General features: G+C 40.7%; 1 protein-coding gene across 2 annotated transcripts in view; it reads right to left on the bottom strand.

The window, feature by feature from the left end:
* Window positions 1-5,730: 5,730 nt before the first annotated feature.
* LOC115220416 overlaps window positions 5,731-20,000 on the bottom strand; it is a 19,638-nt gene continuing 5,368 nt past the window's right edge. Inside the window, exons 2-6 of one of the 2 annotated variants that reach the window (XM_036509859.1) lie at window positions 15,915-15,968; window positions 14,435-14,493; window positions 10,404-10,538; window positions 6,939-7,046; window positions 5,731-6,603 (exon numbers count right to left, since the gene is read on the bottom strand). In XM_036509859.1, the coding sequence (XP_036365752.1) occupies window positions 6,444-6,603; window positions 6,939-7,046; window positions 10,404-10,538; window positions 14,435-14,493; window positions 15,915-15,965 (513 nt within the window). In that variant the 5' untranslated portion in view covers window positions 15,966-15,968 and the 3' untranslated portion in view covers window positions 5,731-6,443. Of the gene's footprint in view, window positions 6,604-6,938; window positions 7,047-10,403; window positions 10,539-14,434; window positions 14,494-15,434; window positions 15,818-15,914; window positions 15,969-20,000 lie in introns of those variants that run through there. The other variant, XM_036509861.1, reaches the window with a different exon arrangement.

Below are 20,000 nucleotides of genomic sequence, written 5' to 3' on the forward strand. Positions count from 1 at the left end.
TTCGCATTTGAGATGTTGAGGTCATGTCTGGGTTTTAGAGTGAATACAAGTTCACATGTGGTCCCCAGTCACATGCATACACACTTCTTTTACCCCTTCTACAAATATTATCATTTTTATATTTTTAGTTAATTAAAATAATATTTTCACTGACCTACAAATATGATCATGTAATTAACCGAAGAATATAATGCGTTTTAAGAGATAGACGCACAACCAGTCGGTCTGGTGATGTTTACCGAAATCGTCTTATCAAAATTAACCACTACCAGTGAAGTAGAACAAGTTAGTGTGCAGAGAAATGTGATATTTCGGGCAAGGGCTCTCATCAAATGAAAAATCCAACCAAAAATATCTGATCTTCTTCTGCCCTTTATGCAATAACTAACATTTTCTGTTGCATGTCGACACTAGTTTACTTGGAATCTATTGCTTTAGTCTAATGTAAATAAATCTGATGAATTTTTTTTGTCTTTAAAAGGATCTACAAACAATATCTAAAAGAAATTTATTCTGGTCTTTCAACAGATATTGAGCTTCTTTATCACAAATCTTGGTATGGGAATTCAGCCACAGAAACGCTAAGCTGTATTTCTTTAAATCTTTTATTAGTTTTCGTCAATGGATTGCAGCCATGCCGTCGCACCACCTTCAGTGTTTCTTATTTATTCGTTTCAAGACCAATTCTTAAGTCAGTTTGCCACTTATTTTATCGGCTTGATCTCTATCGGTTGACTAGTTACATTCTCACGGAAAGGGACGAAACTTGGCTCGAATACAGATACAGAGCGCGTGCACGAACACACATAGATAGATAGATAGATAGATAGATAGATAGATAGATAGATAGATAGATAGATAGATAGATAGATAGATAGATAATGTTCTTTATTAGCCACACAGGGCCGAGCACAAAGGGGACAAATACAATGTAGTGTTTCTTTTTCTTTCCGAGAGGACGAAAATAAAACAAAAAAAATTAAAATAGAGACAACGATCAAAAGGGATCGATATCGTTTGGGATATGCAAAAGTCGAAATAGTACAAAAAGAAAAAACGTAGTTCCCACAAATGGTGAGGTTTATCCGTGGAAAGAAAAACCTACGAAAAGACCACGGTAACCTCGGGCAATAATGTCATGCAAAAAAAAACACATTACAATAAGTAACTCACTTTTTTCCTTTGTTTTTCTGGTTCATTGGATTATGCTCAAGCTGGCTCCGTCATTCACACGCGCCATCCTTGCTACATTCACCCATCTTTTATTGAAACATTCACTAGACAAAACTTTCCACTCTACTCTCACCTTCCTCTTCAAGTGATACTTGAAGAAGTTGATGAGAGATTGACAAGAGAGGAAAGTGTTTGTCTCTTGGCCTTTCAGACGCGTCCACCATACACATTATTTTGCCATAGCCACAAGTACGATAAAAATGGCTCTTCCTTCCCGTTTGAAAGAAGGAGGCGTGACAATATTCACTGATAACCGACTTGTCCCACACACGACAGCAGTCGTTCGACATAATCCCACAGGTCGGAAATGGTTGGTTTCGTCCTCATCACGGGCAGGTCGGCCCGATGTTTCTGGAGCCATGCATGTAGAGCTTGTCCTGAACGGGTAGCGCTTCTCGATAGCACTGCCAGGCCAGAGATCTCTGAAAGTTGTCCATAGGTCCCGGCCCGAAAGTTGTCTTAAACATACGTGTCAGGTATTCATTGTCGACGCCCAGGTTCACCCCGAGATCGTCGTCGTACCTCCCCTCCACTAAACCCCTATAGAATGCTTTCGTTGTGATGCAGTCGCTCAAGGTCGACCCAGGTCGGCATAGTTGCTTGAGAGCAACGCGACAGCTACGGTGTCATTCGCCCTTCCTCGGCCTCTCCTTGATCCACGACTGCAGTTCGGTCATGGAGACGAGCTGCGGGAAAGCGCGCTGCACAAACGGTGACCACACCTGTCCACCGTCGTCTACATAGCGTCTGAGATGTCGCAGTCTCAGCGCATGTCTGCGCATCATTAACCACAGCATGCCAAGTCCTCCTTTTAACGGGTGTTAGCAGTAAACAGAATGCCTGACCATCAGAATGCTTCCTTTCCACACGAAGCCGGAGAAGATGTAATCCAGTTTGGTGATGGTAGAGTCGGGACAAGGCACAACGGTCAGGCGGTAGTACATAACGGACGCGATGTACGCGTTCGCTACCCCCGCCCTACCTTTTAGGGACAGCTTCCTCTCGGCCCATTACTGGGAGAGAATGGTCACCCTACTCGTCCCGCATCCCGGTTCTCGCGGGATGCCCCTCAGCTTCGCCTACTTCCGCAGTAGTGGCTCGAGAGTCAATACGTACAGAAGCGACAAGAGGGGGCATCCCTGATCGATGGTCTACCCTTTCGAAAGCTTTGGATTGATCTAAATTGATCGGTGCCTCACCTATACCAAGTTACTTAACTACCCTGTCAATGATGTAGCGCAGCAGATGGAGGTTGTCATTGATGCTCCAGGCCGGCACGGCGCACGTTTGCGCCTTGTCGACCAGTTTCTCGATGACAAGCGCCACCTCTTGGCTTACACCTTGGCCAAAATTTTCAAATCTGCATTGAGCAGAGTGATGGGCCTAAAGTTATCTATTACGTTCCCCTTGTTTGTATCTTTTTTTGGCAAGGTTACCGTTCCTCGGCTAAAAAAAAACAGGGATGCTCCCGTTTTGCTGTCAGTTGCAGTACACTGCTGCCAAGACGCCTCCAAACAAGTCTGGCATACAACTGTAAAGCTCGTAGGGCAGACCATCCAAACCCGGTGATTTGTCCCTCGAGTATTCTGCCATCGTGCCCCTCCCCCACCACCACCACCAAACAACAGGATAGGATAGCAAGAGCACAAAGAAAATATGAGCTGCGAATGTCCAGAGCCAACTTCTTACCTTCATTCTCAGCAGACCACCAGTGTCCGACCTGTGGCAAAACCTCCCGAGCTCACAGCTGGATGAACCTTAACCAATCTTCTTCTCTCAATTGACCCGTCTTCTTCCTTGGTCATCGTCGATTCACTCTCTCGGCTGTACCCAAGATGAGACGTTCAACTTGCATTATGTTCTATTTATTCAAAAAATCCTGTGGGTCAAATTTTATTCTCAACTCAACTGAAGAAAACGGTTTTTTACATGATGTAAAATTTTCTTCATCAATAAAGAACACATCTGAAACAGCTGCAGTGACCCTCAACACAATTGTGTTTTTCTTTTCACCACTCGGAACCATCCCTGCGTTAGATCTTGAGCCTAAAGTCGACTGTGGAATGCATGTACACTTGTCTAGCTTAGCGTACATATTGTGTATTCGGTCGGTACTTGTAAGTGTGTGCATACCTGGGGGGACATATCTGCATTTACCTTAGTAAGTACGTGTATGTCCGTGCACATTGTTACGTGTTGTCCGTACACAGATGCGCTACCCCCGACTCTACCTTGGCACCTATGCAATTTAAATATCTTAATTCAATCGAATCCTGAAAATATGTGTGCGTGAGAGAGAAAACGTAAGAAAGTGTGCGCGGGCGAGCTTGTTCCTTTTTCGAAATGATTCTCGAAGTACATACAATGCAAAAATGTTACTAATCAAGCATTGGGTTGAAAAATCCCTCTCCAATACAGAAAACCGAAGACCGCCCGAGAAAGTCAGACCGACATACCATGTAGACATGACATGTGTACCACCATTGCACCAAAGAAATTCGTCGAATTTCTCTTTCCATTTTCAGAAATTTAATCTTCCCAGCGAGAATTGTATCTTGTTGAAAATATAAGAATTAATAAAATTCCGAGAAAACATAAGATAATTAATTTAGCCGTATGTGTACTTCGAGACACAATTCCAAAAACAAATAACTCCAATATCAATCGAAGGTTTAGCAATTCGTATGATGTTAATAAATTTTCATTCATAAGGCGGCAAGCTGGCAGAAACGTTATGTAGGAAATACGACCGTACGTAAGGAGTTGGTGACAAATGTCTCGTTTCTAACGCCGCACGGTCGCACCTAACAAAATAAGAAGCCAAATACATGATGTAAAATACAGTGCCAAAAGGAATGAGGATGACGACCGTTCTACTGTTTGAGAGAGAGCAAGACTTTATTTACAAAGTGTACAAAGATAAAGTATAGGTGCTAGCAAAGTGCAGTGTCTGAATGCGTGCGCATAGGTGTTTGTGTCTGTGTTCGTGTGTGCGACAGAAGGTGTATGCATATAAAACAGAATACAGAGCATAAGATCAGCATATTGAGTTAAGATGGAATTAGTTCACCAGATCGTAAGTGAGGTACAGATTAGTAACAGTTCTGTAACAGGATGTTGGGGTCACAAGGCAGAATGCCGGTTGAACATATGTCGTGTAGCGGTTGTGGCTTCAATGCCGTGCCGAGTCTCTTGATACAGGAACTTCTTTCAGGTAAACTGGAGCTGTTTCCCTCGGTGAAATATTCACAACAGCGTGGGGTTTAGGCCTGGGCGAGTGCTGTGTACGTATTGCTGAAGTCGACGGAGATGGAGACGACGTAGTTGAAGGACGACGTTGTTGACGGCCGTGGCAGAGGGTGACGACGTCGAGATGAAGGCGACAGAGATAGAGAGCGTCCTGTCTGTCGCTGGTGTAAGTTAGCGTCGTCATGGCTGGTGCAGGAGCATGGTTGGCTGGCTGGTCGTCTGTCGCTAGAACTGGAACATGGCTGAGTAGCTCTATATGGTTGTTATCTAGCACGAGATCATTTCTAGTATATCTCTCAAACAGTGAGAATATCAGTTACGCTACAGTCAGAACGCCGAGCGAAATGCTTAGTGGTATTTTGATTGACTTTACGTTCAAATTCCATCGACTTCACCTTTCATCATTTTGGGGTCGATTAAATAAGTACCAGTCACACACTGGGGTTGATTTAATCGATTTAATCCGTTTGTCTGTCCTTGTTTGTCCCTTCTATGTTTAGCCCCCCGTGAGGAATAAAGAATAAATATCTTTACATACATATGCATGTAGGTATATATACATGCATACATACACACACACACATATATATTATATATATATATATATATATAATATATATATATATATATATATATATATATATATATATATATATATATATATATATATATATATATATATATATATATATATATTTGGTGAAATAGAAAGATGAATAATCTTGTTGCAGATTAATCAAAAGTTTAACCGATACCTTGGTAGCAAAAATCACAGCAGAAGACAGCACGGTTGGAGGTACAACCATATGGTGTTGCAACCGTGCATTGGTGCGGATAATTGAATTTTAATATTGGGCTCTTATGAGCCTCGTTCGATTTGTTTTGCTGCGCCTCTGTTCTGTTTTTGTTTTTGCCAACGGAATTCCTATTTCTTCCTGAAGAGAAAGACACAATATGGTCTCCTTATTCAATCGGAATTTGGTAAATTGTGGCTTTCGAAACACGTGTAGAATGCAATAAAACGATTTCTGTTCAATCTTCGTTCAACTCCATTTCTTCAATTCACTAATAATATATATATATATATATATTATATATATATATATATAATATATATATATATATATATATATATATATATATATATATATATACCCATAAACGCACGCACACACACACACACACACATAAGTAAGCTCAGAAATGCAAAACAATGTGGAAAAATAGTACTCGAATTGCAAAGAAAGGTAGAGTGGAATACAATTTTATTAAACCCAACCAAAACTTCACAAATTGTTACTCGCAGTTACACATGACTGTTTATCAGGCAGTTCTGACAAAACACTAATGAAGAAAGTTTTAATTAATTGTGAATATCTATAAGCGTCTATGGATAGCAGTTTCAACGAATAAGCATTTAACGCAGATTGGGCAACTTTTGATAAAGCAGTGGTTTACAGTGAGAGACATGTCCGATTGACCATGGCGGAAAGAATTATACATACATATATATATATATATATATTATATATATATATATATATATAATATATATATATATATATATATATATATATATATATATATAATATATATATAAGTAATATTTGATTCGAAAAACATTATGTAAAAGTTATGGTGTAGATACGACTGAAAAATTAACAGGATGATACAGACTATGTCAAGCATGAGAAATAACAAGTAATAAAACTAGAATATAAAAGAAGCCAAAATTTAAATTAAAGATTAAGAAATGCAATTGAGCTTAGAATGAGGGGGAAAAATGATAAAAATATATCCCGATAAAAAGAAAATTTAAAGGAAAGGAAGGAAAAGTAAGAAAGAGAAGAGCAAAGTTACTGTGTGACGGAAGGCGAAAGTGTGAAGGATGAGGGAAAAAGACAGTAATTTAGTTTAAAGAGGATGGAGTGGGAAGAGGTATGAAAAGACGAGGTAAAACATTATGTATTACTTGTGTTGTTAGGTACACATACGCAGCATTGCTCAACAGGAAACCTTCCGACAAAATAATGAACTTCACCCTCGCTGATGTTTTCGCAGACCATGGAAATGAGATGTTTCTCAGTCTCGCACGTGCACATCTCACAACCAGTTATTTGTCTGTAAAAAATTCAATTCACGTTTATATACATGTAGTGGCAGTGGGTGCATGCGTATATGTAAATAAAGATAAGAGATCGTGTATGTAGTGTTAAGGAGGGAGTCGACACCTTTGAGAGAGCGCGTATTCTGCATAAAATGCATCAAGTACTCATTGCATCCCAATTTCTTTCACTTTTCAGTGAGTAGCAGATGAGCAACTTTCTTTCCATACAGACACAACAGAGGAATAAAGTTTTCAGAAATAGCCCAATGGGTTTACCATTAATTCCGTGAAATATTCATGATTCCCCCTAAAAATAAAAATAGTAACAGAATTCAAGAAAAATACTCACTTGCACTGATTTGTATAGTAAAATTGTTTCAGATTTTGGTATTGTGCAATGTCTCGCATACTTCCTGTGATGTCTTCCATTTGAATCGGAGTTGTCCAAGAAACATTTCTTCAAAATACAATAAGACGCTCTTACATAAAAATTTGTTCAAAATTTAATAATTCCTCTCCAAACATGCTGTATTGCAATTTGGAGCCATACCAATTCTCACAGTAGCTCAAGCTTTCCTCCAATCAAATTACCAATGAACAAAGAGACATGATGTTCACATTACAGATCGTAAAGTAGAGAAGAAAGCTAAGCATTTGAGTGGTTTAGTACGGCACTGAAATGTTTAGCATCAAAATCATGTTTATGTTTGAATACTGGAATAACGTGTAGCCAAAACCATACTCCTAATTATTGGACTGGCAACTAAGTTGCCACGGTTTTTTTAATTTTGGAATTTATTGGGTTTTTAAATTTTATAATATTTTTTTTCGAGAATTCTATTTTTGAATCATTTTGGAATCTATTTTCTTTTTTGGTTTTGTTTTTCTAGTTAATTTCAATTAATTTTTGTTTATTTTCATATCATTAAAATGGAATGCCAAGTTATAAAAAACGAGCATTTTCGAAACCTCCTTCTGTTTGCTTTTAATCAAGGTTCTAAGGCCGCAAAAGCTGCTCGCGACATTTGTGCTGTGTATAGAGAGGGTGCCATAGCTGAAAGAACCACTTGTCATTGGTATGCCAAGTTCAAAAATGGAAAATTTTGACCTCAAAGACGCACCTCGATCTGACCGTCCAGTTGAGTTCGATGAAGAGCAATTAAACCACATTTTGCTCGAAAATTCTCGTCGAGCGACAAGAGAACTGGCAGAGAAAATGGAATGCTCCCACACTGCTATAGAGAAGCATCTTCACTCGATGATAAAGATTCAGAAGTATGGAGCGTGGGTTCCGCATGCGTTAAGTGGCAACAACAAAAGTCAACGAGCCACAATCTCTGATGGTTTTCTTGCTCGTCACCGCTCAACTCATGAACAGAGGCAACGATTTCTTTACCGAATCGTTGTTGTCGACGGAAAATGCTGCCTGTACATCAATATGAAGCAACGTAAGAAATGGCTTAGCCCCGGTAAACAAGCGACACCGTGAGGGAAACAAGATCTTCATCCGCGTAAAACGATATTGTGCGAATGGTGGGACTGGGAAGGGATTATCCATTACGAATTGCTTGAACGGAACCAAACGGTCAACGCGGAACTCTATGGTCAACAGATGGAATGACTCAACACGGCTATTCAAGAGAAAATACCTAATCGGCAGCATGGAGTTCTTCTGCTGCACGACAGCGCCCGCCCTCATATCGCCAATATGACCAAGGAAGCCGTTCAAACACGTGGCTGGGATGTGCTACCACACCTGCCGTACTCTCCTTATTTGGCACCAACGGATTTGCACCTCTTTTCATCTCTTTTAAATGCTATGCGCGGAGTTTCGTTCAATACTAATGCAGAATTGAAAGCTTGGTTGCATCAATTGGGTCATTTCTACCAACGAGGTATTGAAAAACCATATTGAACGTTGGGAAGAAGTTGTAAACAACAAGAGTGAATACATTATTGATTAATTAGTTGTTATTTTTTTATTCAAATTTTTTTAAAATTTAAATTTTAAAAGACGGCGGGAGCTTAGTTGCCAACCTAATATATGGCATCTCTTTATTTAAGATTAGAGAGCAAGCAGAATCGTTCGCACGCTGCACGAAATGCTTAGCTAAATGCTTAGTCCGTCGCTGTGTTCTGAGTTCAAATTCTGCTGAGGCCGACTCTGACTTTGATCTCTTCGGGGTCGATAAATTAAGTACCAGTGAAACACTGGAGTCGATGTAATTAACTAGCCCTCTCCCCACGAATTACAGGTCAAGGATTATTTTACAATGTCATTTCTTTAAATATATTCCTTCGAGACGATGAGGGATCTTCAACGGCAAAAGCAAAGTATCCCTCACCTACTGGCGAAATTTAGCCACACTTTAATTTCAGTCCACCTCTTCGAAGTTCTCTACAAGCTCTATGAAAAATAAATTGTATAAGCCGTAAGTCTCAAGTATTATAATTTGCAAATCTATGAATTCCTAAAAGAAAATATTCACTACACTTTTCAACACTGACGACTCCCAACAGGTTCTTACACCTTTTACGTATCTGTTTCATGTTTGGAAATAGCTTCTCATTCATTAGCCTAGCATTTTAAAAGAAGTACATCTTGAATAAATTATCCGAAATATACCAGATCGAAAGGAGGAAAGGCTAAATTTGTTCCAGCTGGGAAACCTTTCGGCAGGGGCCTACTCGATTAAGCTTTTCCTCGATCTAACACACTAACAAACAACAAACAATAACTATATTTCCAGAAACACCGGACTGTTGATGCTAGATTATGTAAAGATGAACGTCTCATTGAATCCAGCGATGCAAATTTATAATCTTTTAATAATCCTAATATTTATAATATCTGTTATTAACTGGTAAACTCAATCCGTTGCTGTGTTCAGCAAACACCATACGATCTGTTAAATAAATCTACGCTGTCACGTAAATTCACGCCTCGTCAAGGCTGAGAGGACAGCATCCTTCATGACTTACTACTGTTTTGATAGTCTGGAAAGAACCAACGACACTCTTGAAAGGCCGAACGAGACTCCTTCCTTCTTCCACTAACTCAAATATAATACGTATCATGGTCGTTTATAAATCGGGTTTAGCTAAAGGATTTCTACCCCTGGCTCAACGACACACCCGTATAATTTGTTGCCGTGTTTCATTAGTCCATATCTATTACTTGAGGTCTATACAATAAATAACTGTGATTTATAACATCCGGTTCAATATTCGATATCTTTATTTCTAAAACGTCGTGTTCTAAAACACAAGAAATATTATTTATATTTCTGAATCATATGGATCATTCTAGATCCAGACATTTAATCCTTGGTCGTTGTTTGCTGAATTCTCAACGCGACATCGCTTCTCGGTTGTATCCCATCATTTACGCTGACATTCATCCTCACCAATGTATTTATGTATATTTATATGTAAGTGTTTGAAAGCATTTGCAGGAATATTCTTTCTACGAATTACATTGTATAATGTTCTGACCACTACAACACGCCTCGTGTATTGATGGCTGCAGAACATAAGCTCAAGTGCTTACGTTGTCCTATTTTCAGTTTCAGTTTCACACAGTTTGCATTGATCTATGCATGTCTGTTATTTCCTGTTTTTAAATTACATCAGTATCTGTTTATGTTCATCTATTTGTGCACGTGCATGCGTAGGTGTTTGTGTACCTGTATGTATGCATGCGAGTGTGTGTGTGTGTGTGTGTGTGTGTGTGTGTGTGTGTGTGTGGTGTGTGTGTGTGTGTGTGTGTGTGTATCTGCGTGATCAAGCACGTACAAATATAGTACACACTTACGATTTGCAACATACGCTTCCTACATCATGTTTCTTGGATATATTCACCCATTCCTTTTGTTCTTCTTCAGTTCGGAAATATCCTGGAAACTTTATCCTTCCTATATATTCCGGTGTAGAAGTATCCGTAAACGTTCTATAAAAAAAAAGTTAAAAATGCGATGTAGACAATAATTTGCTTGGCCTCTCCGGGCCTTAAATCACTTATCTGGTTATTAACTCTACTAAAAAATTACTATCGATTCTGTACAGTTACATTTTTAAAAAATATAGCTTTGGAATGATGCGGACAATATCACCTTGATCGACCAGATCAGGGATGCACTGACAATATACAGAGAAGAATCAGCAACGCTTAGCCTGCAGGTGCGTTTGACGAAAGCCAAGCTGATGCATGTCGGAGATGGATAGGACCCTCCCTTCTCCATACTGGCCTCGATATCGTGGCGTTTGTCAGTTCCTTCATCCACCTTGGCTTCACTTTCCCCAACAATGGAGAGCTGACTCTGGAGGTCAACCGCAGATGTAGTCTGGCCGCCGAAGTCGTGTACTCGTTATGGCAGACCCTTTGGAGCTACCTCTCTACATCCAGGAAGATGAATCTCCGCATCTACAATGCATTGGCTTTCTACATTCTCCTTTATGCAGCAGAAACGTGGACCGTCTTGAAGACCCTGAAAAAAAGGATCGATGTTTCCGATAGCAGAGCTCTGAGAATCATCGAGAACTTCAGATGATAGCATTCCTATGATACCGTTCCTAACAAAGAACTGCTTGCGCGAACGCATCAGCCAGCAGCCTTCCACTTAATAGCTATCCAGAGCATGCGCTTGTACGGACATGTCCTCCGCCTCCCACTGGGTCATCGTACCAGGGTTTTACTTTCATTCGACGCAAGAGCAAAAAGCAAGCAGTAAGAAGTGCAGTATCGGACGAAATAACTTACATTATTTGGTTATGTCCCTTTACAGTCGAAGTTTAAATCGTATCAACGTCCTCTTGTTTTTCATCGTTCACGGGACATTGAAAATATTTTGGAATCGACTTGATTGACAACACCTGTGCCCCAATAAGTTTCACCTTGTAGCTTGTCTTAAGCCATTGTTTGCAAAATTTATAAAGTTACGGATTGTCAGATACGAAGGAACGATGAAATAGATTTGGTTTGTAGTATATAGTTATATCCCTTTAGATTTAGTGCTGCCCACACGAAAATAGAACTTAAAATAAATATGCAAACCTTTTATTATTAATAACCGGTGTAAAGATTTCGATTTACCGACCACTCCAACCCCATTTCAAGAAGCCTCATAATAATCTGAAGTTCTGAGCAGAACTTTATTTCCATTACTGAACTGTTGTCGATCGTGTTTTCTATCGTATCGTTCTTTTTGAACGGACTGAGCTTTTCTAATATTGGACGCATCTCGAGAAATGATACCGCCTCGAATAGCTGCCATAACATCAATTTTTCTGGATAGAGATCGATCATTTCCAAAACTGTCCCGATCTCTGGCAGTTGGGTTGCGCTGCAGTTCAACTGAAGTGTAGCTTGTCTGTTGTATAAAATTTGAAACGGGGTAAAATGTGTTGAAGAATGTTTGGCTGTTCGATACGCGAACAGAACTGCTGGTAAGCATTCAACCCCGTTGCCACGGTCCTCAAGGGATTTGATAAAGGCATCTTTTATAGTGCAATTCTGTCGGTCAACGAGGCCATTTGCCGAGGGTGATAAGCATTTGTCGTGTGTTGCTGTGTTCCTGTCAGTTTATGTAGTACTCTGTTAGCAAATTCTCTTCCTTGGTCATTTATCTGAATTTTTATACACTCATGCTGTATCTCAAAGGGAAACTTTATCACACTTGCTGCTATATGATCTTTCAAAGGTGTAAACTCAGACAATTTGGAAAAGTAACCCATTGCTACAACAATGCAACTATAATCAGCTGTTTTCTGTTTTCGGCAGGAGGAGAGGGAGGAGGAAGAGCAGCTGCAGCACGGGAGCGGGAGGGGCAAGAACAGGATCAGGAGGAGGAGGAAAAAGAGCAAGAGGAAGAGGAGCTGTAGCAGGAGAAGCAGGAGGCAGAGTAGGAGGAAAAGCAGCTGCAAGAAAGGGGGTGGAATATACTAATGATTCTCCTGTTTGCTGTCACGGTGACGAACATTTCGGGAAGTATTTGTGGTGGGGATAATCTGAAATCGTAGGGATTAAATTGAAATCGATTTTGAATTACCCCCGGGGGTAAACTAAAAGCGATTTCAAGTTAGCCAGGAGTGTAATCTGAATGGGAGGTAATTTAAAATCGCTATACCGGCAGACGTTACAGGGTGACTCAAGAGCTATGAGTTTCGTTCGTTGGCACTTCTGAAAATTATGTCCCTTTATGGATAAACTTGCCTTGCAGTATTCAGTTATGTTCCTTTACAGCTTTAAAATCACCCTGCAGCATATTGTTACTTGCAGACTTCCACATTTCATCTTTTACTCATATTATGTCGATAAAAGAAGCCATCAGTCAACCACTGAGATTTATAATAACCATATACAACCCGCCCTTTGAAACATCTAACATCGTCGTCGTCATCAACATCGTCATCATCGTCGTCGTCGTTTTCATTTAATGTCCGCTTTCCATACTGGCATGAGTTGGACGGTTTGACTGAGGGATGGCAAGCCAGAAGGCTGCACCAGGCTCCAATCCGATCTGGCAAGGTTTCTACAGCTGGATGCTCTTCCTAACGCCAACCACTCCGAGAGTGTAGTGGGTGCTTTATACGTGCCACCGGCACGGAACCAGTCAGCCGGAACTGGCATCGACCACGCTCGACTTGCGCTTTCTACGAGCCACCGTCATGGGTGCCAATCAGGCTGTACTGTCATCAGCCACGACGACGACTTCGTATTATTTACAAAAAATATAACAAAAAGTGTATTGTAACCGAAGGCATAGCCGTATGTTTTAGAAGTTCGTCTCATTTCCATGCGGTTCCGACTCTAATTCCACTACTCGGTGCCTTAAGCACGTATATTCTACTGTAACTTCGATCAATATATTGAGAATGGAATTTAGATTGAACCTGTGTGGAAGCATGTCACAGTTGTGTAAAGACGTGTATATATCTTTGTATTTGTGTATGCAGGTGTCAATAAATAGTGAATGGACTCGCATTCCTTTTGCCTGAAAGAGTAACAACTTAACTAATTCGTAATTAAAGATCGATAGAACAAATGATGGACTACACTGAAACAAGCAATAAGGTCGATATGATTGACGAATTGAGATTTTCTACACCGTACCCATCCGTCTGTTTGAAGAAAGTCACAAGGGATTTCACTGCCATAACTGTTTATTTTATACTTTAGTCAGAGCCCGTAAGACTGGTGTGAACGAATCACGAACCTTTCCTCAAACCGAAAACCTAATCTAAATGCTTTCAACTGAGTAAACGCCACTCAAGGCACCCAAAAGACAGGCGGTGGTGGTCGTCGTGTCGAACCGGGTAACAGATACAGTTTACCATCCAAACACCGTGAAAAGATTTTAGTCTCACAATTCAAAGAACTGGAACAAATACTATAAAATATTTAATCCGAAGTTTTTATAGTTTCACCAATTCACCACCTAGGAATGGTGCTTTGTTATGGTGTGTGTGTGTACCTGGCATTCCGTTGGTTACGACGACGAGGGTTCCAATTGATCCGATCAACGGAACTGCCGATGCAAGTGGCCGAGTACTCCACAAACACGTGTACCCTTAACGTAGTTCTCGGAGAGATTCAGTATGACATTGAGTAAGACAAGGTTGGCTCTTTGATCTTTGAATTACAGGTACACCAGAAACAGGAAAAAAGAGGAAGAGAAAGTAGTGGTGAAAGAGTACAGCAGGGTTCGTGCTTTTGCTCAATAAACACACACAACGGCCGGTCTGGGAATCGAAACCGCGGTCCTACGACCGCGAGTCCGCTGCCCAAACCACTGGGCCATTGCGCCTCCACGTTAAAGTAGTAAAACCATTGAATAAAAGGCTTACCGTGACTCTCTCAGCTGCGCAATTCCCATACCAAAAATTACGACCACAAATGCCAATATCTGTTGAAAACAAAAATCAATTTCTTTTAGGGATTTTTAAAAAGAAACGAGATTTTCATTATACTTACCTATTTTCAACTAATCAATAATTTTCACTTGTGATGGTCAGCATTGACATATAATTGCTAACAATTTTGGAACATGGGGAGAGAGTGAGTCGATGAAATTAACTCCATTAATTAACGGCTTGATTGCTTTATTTTAACGGCCTCAAAAGGGATGAAAGGCAAAGTTGGCTTCAGTAATATTCGAACTCAGAACGTAAATAGCCGAAAGACATATCGCTTAGCATTTCCCTCGATGCAATAACGATTCTACCTGTTTTCCACCCTCAATGTCCACAAATGATTAATTTCAAATTTAGGCACAAGGCTAGCAATTTCACAAGAGCGGACAAGTCGATTACATCGACCTCAGTACTCGTCTGGTACTTATTTTCCGACCCCGAAAGGATGAGAAACAAAATCGACCTCGGTGGAATTTCAACTCAGAATGTGAAGACGAACAAAAGCTATGTTAAGGATACACGTGTTTGCGGAGCACTCAGCCAGTTGCACGTTAATTTCACGAACATGTTGTTCTGCCGATCGAATCGACTTCAACTCTCGTCGTCATAACCGACGAAACGCTAGGTTTATCCATCATAATAATCGTCAGCTGATTACACGCTCTTACTTCTAAACCCATTAAAGTTAAACCATCAACTATAAATATTATAATTCTTTACATTTTCTTAACTCCTAAAGACCCTGATTATATTTCTGATTATATTTTAATGGTATACCTGAAGTATATTATAAATATCAAGTATATAACAGCAGAATTGCAAAATTCTTCATAATATCATTAACATTAAATGTTAAATCTATCCCAAAAAATGGGTCAGTGGCTGTTAATGAGTTACAGTTTAATTTTAATTAGGCGAAAAAACATTATATTACGAATAAGTATAGTTTTTATATTAGTCGATCAGGTGTCATCATCTTGGTTGTTGCTTTCACTACGTTTTGGCTGTTGTATGTTCCAGCCTTCTTCAGGTGTCTTGTGTTGAACTTACTTGTATGGGAATTTCGAACCTAACGCTTAATTTGATTCATGGGGATACACTGTCCTGATTCCATTCACAGCCATTCGTAACATTTTTGTTACACAATGGGACTGAACCTGAAACTACATTTTCTTGACTACAGACTATAGTATGCAATGTGTTCTTCACTCCTTTTTGTGGCTATGATATGAGATCCGTTTGCCTGAGTGACATTGCAGTGGCTCTTCCCGGTTTGTCTTGAATACGGGAAATATAACAAGCCATCCAGCGAGCCAACTGTGAACAGAAAGAAAGAGAGAGGATAAAATGAAAGATAGGAAGAGGAGAAAAAGTCAAAGGAGAAAGAAAATGAAAAAAACATTTCAACTCAGACCAGCAAGTGGATCCAGTTTTTGGAAAGATATTCTTTGGGGTTGAATGCCATCGCCTGAAAGAAGACACAAAAATGAAAATGGTCTATAAATGATTGAAGTCTTACTGTAAATATATCTTTATATATATAAAACTGAGAATGTGTATCTGTCTATCTGTTTCCCTAAAACTTGAGAACTACACAACCAATTTCATTCAAATTTTATACATGCCTTACTTAGGGTCCATGTAGTTTCATGGGCAAAAAAAAGTGTTCAACTTCTTGCCTAGAGCGAGCCCATAGCAATATCATATCTTCTCCACTATTTCAGTATTACGTGTTAAAAGTGAAACAAAAATATTTTTCTGTTTTATGTCAGATGCTTTCACTTTAACAATAAAAATAATAATAACAATTGAATTATATGTAGTTAGTAATAATTAAATTCAAACTAAAGTATCATATAATCGTAACATAACAAAAGTTAAAATAGCAATTGGTATAAAATTGCATCAATGATTTGAACTGAATAAGTGGTTTCACATGAATGGGAATAAATTAAAAATAAAATTAGCGTGCAGGAATGGAATAGTCCAGATGGATAATAAAAAATTAAATTAAAGAAAAGACTATTGTCTATAAAGTATACAATGTAGAGAAAAAAGGAGAGCTAACAATTCCATTTAATTGATTGCTAGTCTGTTTTGTCGATTGTTGTTTATTACCGGTTTGTTAATTTAATTATTGTTACTTTGTTTTATATATTGTGTATTTTGTGTAAAACTGTTATTAGCCTTCGCGCGAAGGCTACGTATCAAAATCCCCCCCCCCCCGCCGCGGGGGAATTGTTGTGAAACAATTATTGTGGAACAGTTTAAAATACACACAAAAGGCTTGCGAAGCCAGAAGTTTTTGAAGGCTTGTTAAAGCCAATCGAAAAGGCTTGTAAAGCCACATCCAGAGATGGACACTCCTATCTCCTATTCACCTGTATCAGGTGAAGAAAGTTCACCGGCGGTGACGCCGAAAACAGAAGAAGCCCCAGCGAAGAAGTTCGCAGAAAAAAACAGAAAAAAACAGAAAAAAATCAACACGGAAAAATATGCAGCATGTTTGAAAAAGGAAGGTAATGAAGTGACAGTAATACCAGACGTCAGAAAGACAGAGGAAGTAGATAAAAGAAGGATTATTTACAAAACATATAATACGACGATGAAAACCATTCAAAGAGTGGAAGAGGAAAAAATCGAGAATTGTCTAAAGACAATATGGAAGGACATCACATACATAAACCGTGGCAGAAAATTTGGAACGGTTGAGATGAGGTTCAGGACTGAGGAGATAGCCAAGAAGCTATCAACCGAACCTCTAAAAGCGGAAAATATAGTCCTCCTCCCCCTGTACAGAGGCAGAAGGACCTCAAGAATATTAATAAAAAATATTCCGCCAGAAGCGGACGCCACATACCTAGTGGCGGCAGTGATGTTAGGCCTGGAGGACAAGATCACTATCCTCCAGGCTACAGTAGAGGAGGAGGAGTATTGGCAAGGCCAATGCATCTCAATGGCGATACAGGCGGAGGTCCAGACGTTGGAAGAAATTCCAGAGATATTGAGGATCAGCGAGGAGGAGAGAGTGTTAGTGTTTGTGGAGGACAGAAAGCCGAGGTGCTTCGGCTGCGGTAAAAAGGGTCACGTGAGAGCGGAGTGCCAACCTAGACCGCAGGAAGCAGCACCGCCAGAAAAAGAAAAAACAGAAGAGAAAACAGAAGAGAAAACACCAGAAACTACAGAAACCAAAGAAGCAACAGAAACAACAAGCGGCGAAGAAAAGGAAAAAGAGGAAGGGTGGTCAAAAATTACCAAACAAAAAAACAGAAAACAGAAACCACCCCTCAGAAAGAGAGCCAAAAAAAGAGGAAAGAAGCGACGAATACATTTATGGCCATTAAGGCTGCCAACAACAGGCTAATTAACGTTTTGGCAGCCATGGCCAAGGTGGAGAAAATTAAAAAAACAAAAGACTGCATTGTTTAAAGAATAGGCCGGAAGGATTACGGACGGATAAAATCCGAATTCTTTCACGACGTGGGCCCTCTGAGATTGGACATATCTCCATATTTATACGAGGGCCTGCGTCGAACTCCCCCACGAGCCCAGGAAAAAAATAAAAGTGAAGAAGAAGAAGAAAAACAAGTCGAACCACTGAGATAGGGGTAAGTCATGGATTGCATTTACGTTGGTTGTTTGAATGTGCGCGGCCGGGGTTCAAGCGGGAAGCAAGGTCGCTTCCTTAACGATATCAGGTCGCGTAATTTGGATGTTATTGTTGCTACAGAAACCCGGTTAGAGGGGCCAAGAGGTCTACTCCCGCTGTTTGACGGCTACGAGAGTTTTTTCTCTCCGGCCAGTCCTACAGGCGGGGGTGGGGTGTTGGTCCTATTAAAAAGAAACCGGGTTTTTGAGAAAAAGTTAATTTTTTCAGACCCAGAAGGCAGGATGGTCGTCATGGATTTGACGTTCAGTAACGGTAAAGTTATCAGACTGGTTGCAATTTACGCACCCAACCAAAAAGGGCAAAGTGATTATTTTCGAGAACTGGAAAACTTTCTTGGTACTTCGCATTCATTAGTTGTGCTAGGAGACTTTAACACAATTTGCAAAGCGGATGTAGATTGTGTTGGCTCGCGTCCAGATAGAAAAGGCAACAGTGGCTTCATGGAACTGCTAAGCCGCTTTGAGCTAGCAGATCCTTATAGGCTGGAATTTCCGAACGCTCCATTGTGGACATGGTCAAACAGCGACGGATCTTCCAGGTCATACATAGATAGGATACTAATTAGAAAAGTAGACAGAAAAATAGCTAAGTGTCCACAGTTTTACATGGTCAGCTACAGTGATCATAAAATGGTCACCTGTAAGCTTGACATAGATAAGATTAAAAATAGAGGCTCCGGTTACTGGAAACTTAATACGTCCCTTTTGGCGATTAAGGAGTACAGAGACCGGATTAGGACTATAATTCAGAGGGCGCTATCTGGTGCCATCATTAATAACAAATGGTGGTATGCCCTCAAGCGAGCCATCAAATTCGAGTCTATTAGATATAGCAAAGGATTAGTGGCTAGAGAGGCTAGGAGGGAATCTACTCTAGTTAAGGAATTAGAGAAAGCCTTGAAAACTGGCTCTGCGGCTCAGGTGATGGCCAAGAGACTGGCGTTAAACCAGCACCTCGAGGCCAAACACATGGGCTGCATTGTCAGGGCTAGGATCCGCGCAATGGGTTGTGAAGGAATCAACGCCGTGAGATGGGCCCGAGTGGTGGAAGCTCAGCGTGGTAACGACGCCACGATTCGATCTATGACGAACCAACTAGATGAGTTGATAAACGAGCCCGAGGAGATGTGTGAGGCCTTTCAGGAGCACTTCGCTCAGCTTTTCGGTGAGTGCGGCGGACTGGATAGGAGGAGAGCCTTTACGGACCTCCTCGACGGGCTGCCGCGCTTATCGGGGCGAGATGCGGAGGGCTGTGAAGGGCCAATCACGCCTGGGGAGGTGGTTGAGGCGATGGCGGACTGCGGCGCGGGCAAGGCGTCGGGTTTAGATGGTCTACCCTATGAGTTATATAAGAGTATGCCAGACTTGTTCGGGCACCTACTGGCGGAGGTCTATGCGAACTGGCAGCAGAACGGGTTCATACCCAGATCTGTGCGCCGGGGAGTAGTGACACTCATCAGAAAGGACCCGATCAAGGGGGAGTGCATTGATAATTTCAGGCCCATCACTCTGCTAAACACAGAGTTGAAGATTTTGGTCAAAGTGTTATCAAAAAGATTGGCGCGTGTCGCGGATGGTCTGATCGGGGAGGCACAGACATGTGCCGTTCCCGGCAGAACCATTCAGGATAATCTCCATCTTATGCGGTACACTATAGAGGGGTTTAATAGTGATTCTGGCAAGGGTGGGGCACTGGTCCATTTAGACCAATCTAAAGCATTCGATAGGGTCGACCATCGCTACCTGGTATCTGCCCTGGCACAGTTCGGGCTGGGCCTTGGCTTCCTCAGGTGGATTATCCAAATTTACGACAACATCGACTCGGTAGTTC

This window comes from Octopus sinensis, linkage group LG16 (genome assembly GCF_006345805.1).
Source record: "Octopus sinensis linkage group LG16, ASM634580v1, whole genome shotgun sequence".
In the NCBI taxonomy this organism is placed as follows: domain Eukaryota; kingdom Metazoa; phylum Mollusca; class Cephalopoda; order Octopoda; family Octopodidae; genus Octopus; species Octopus sinensis.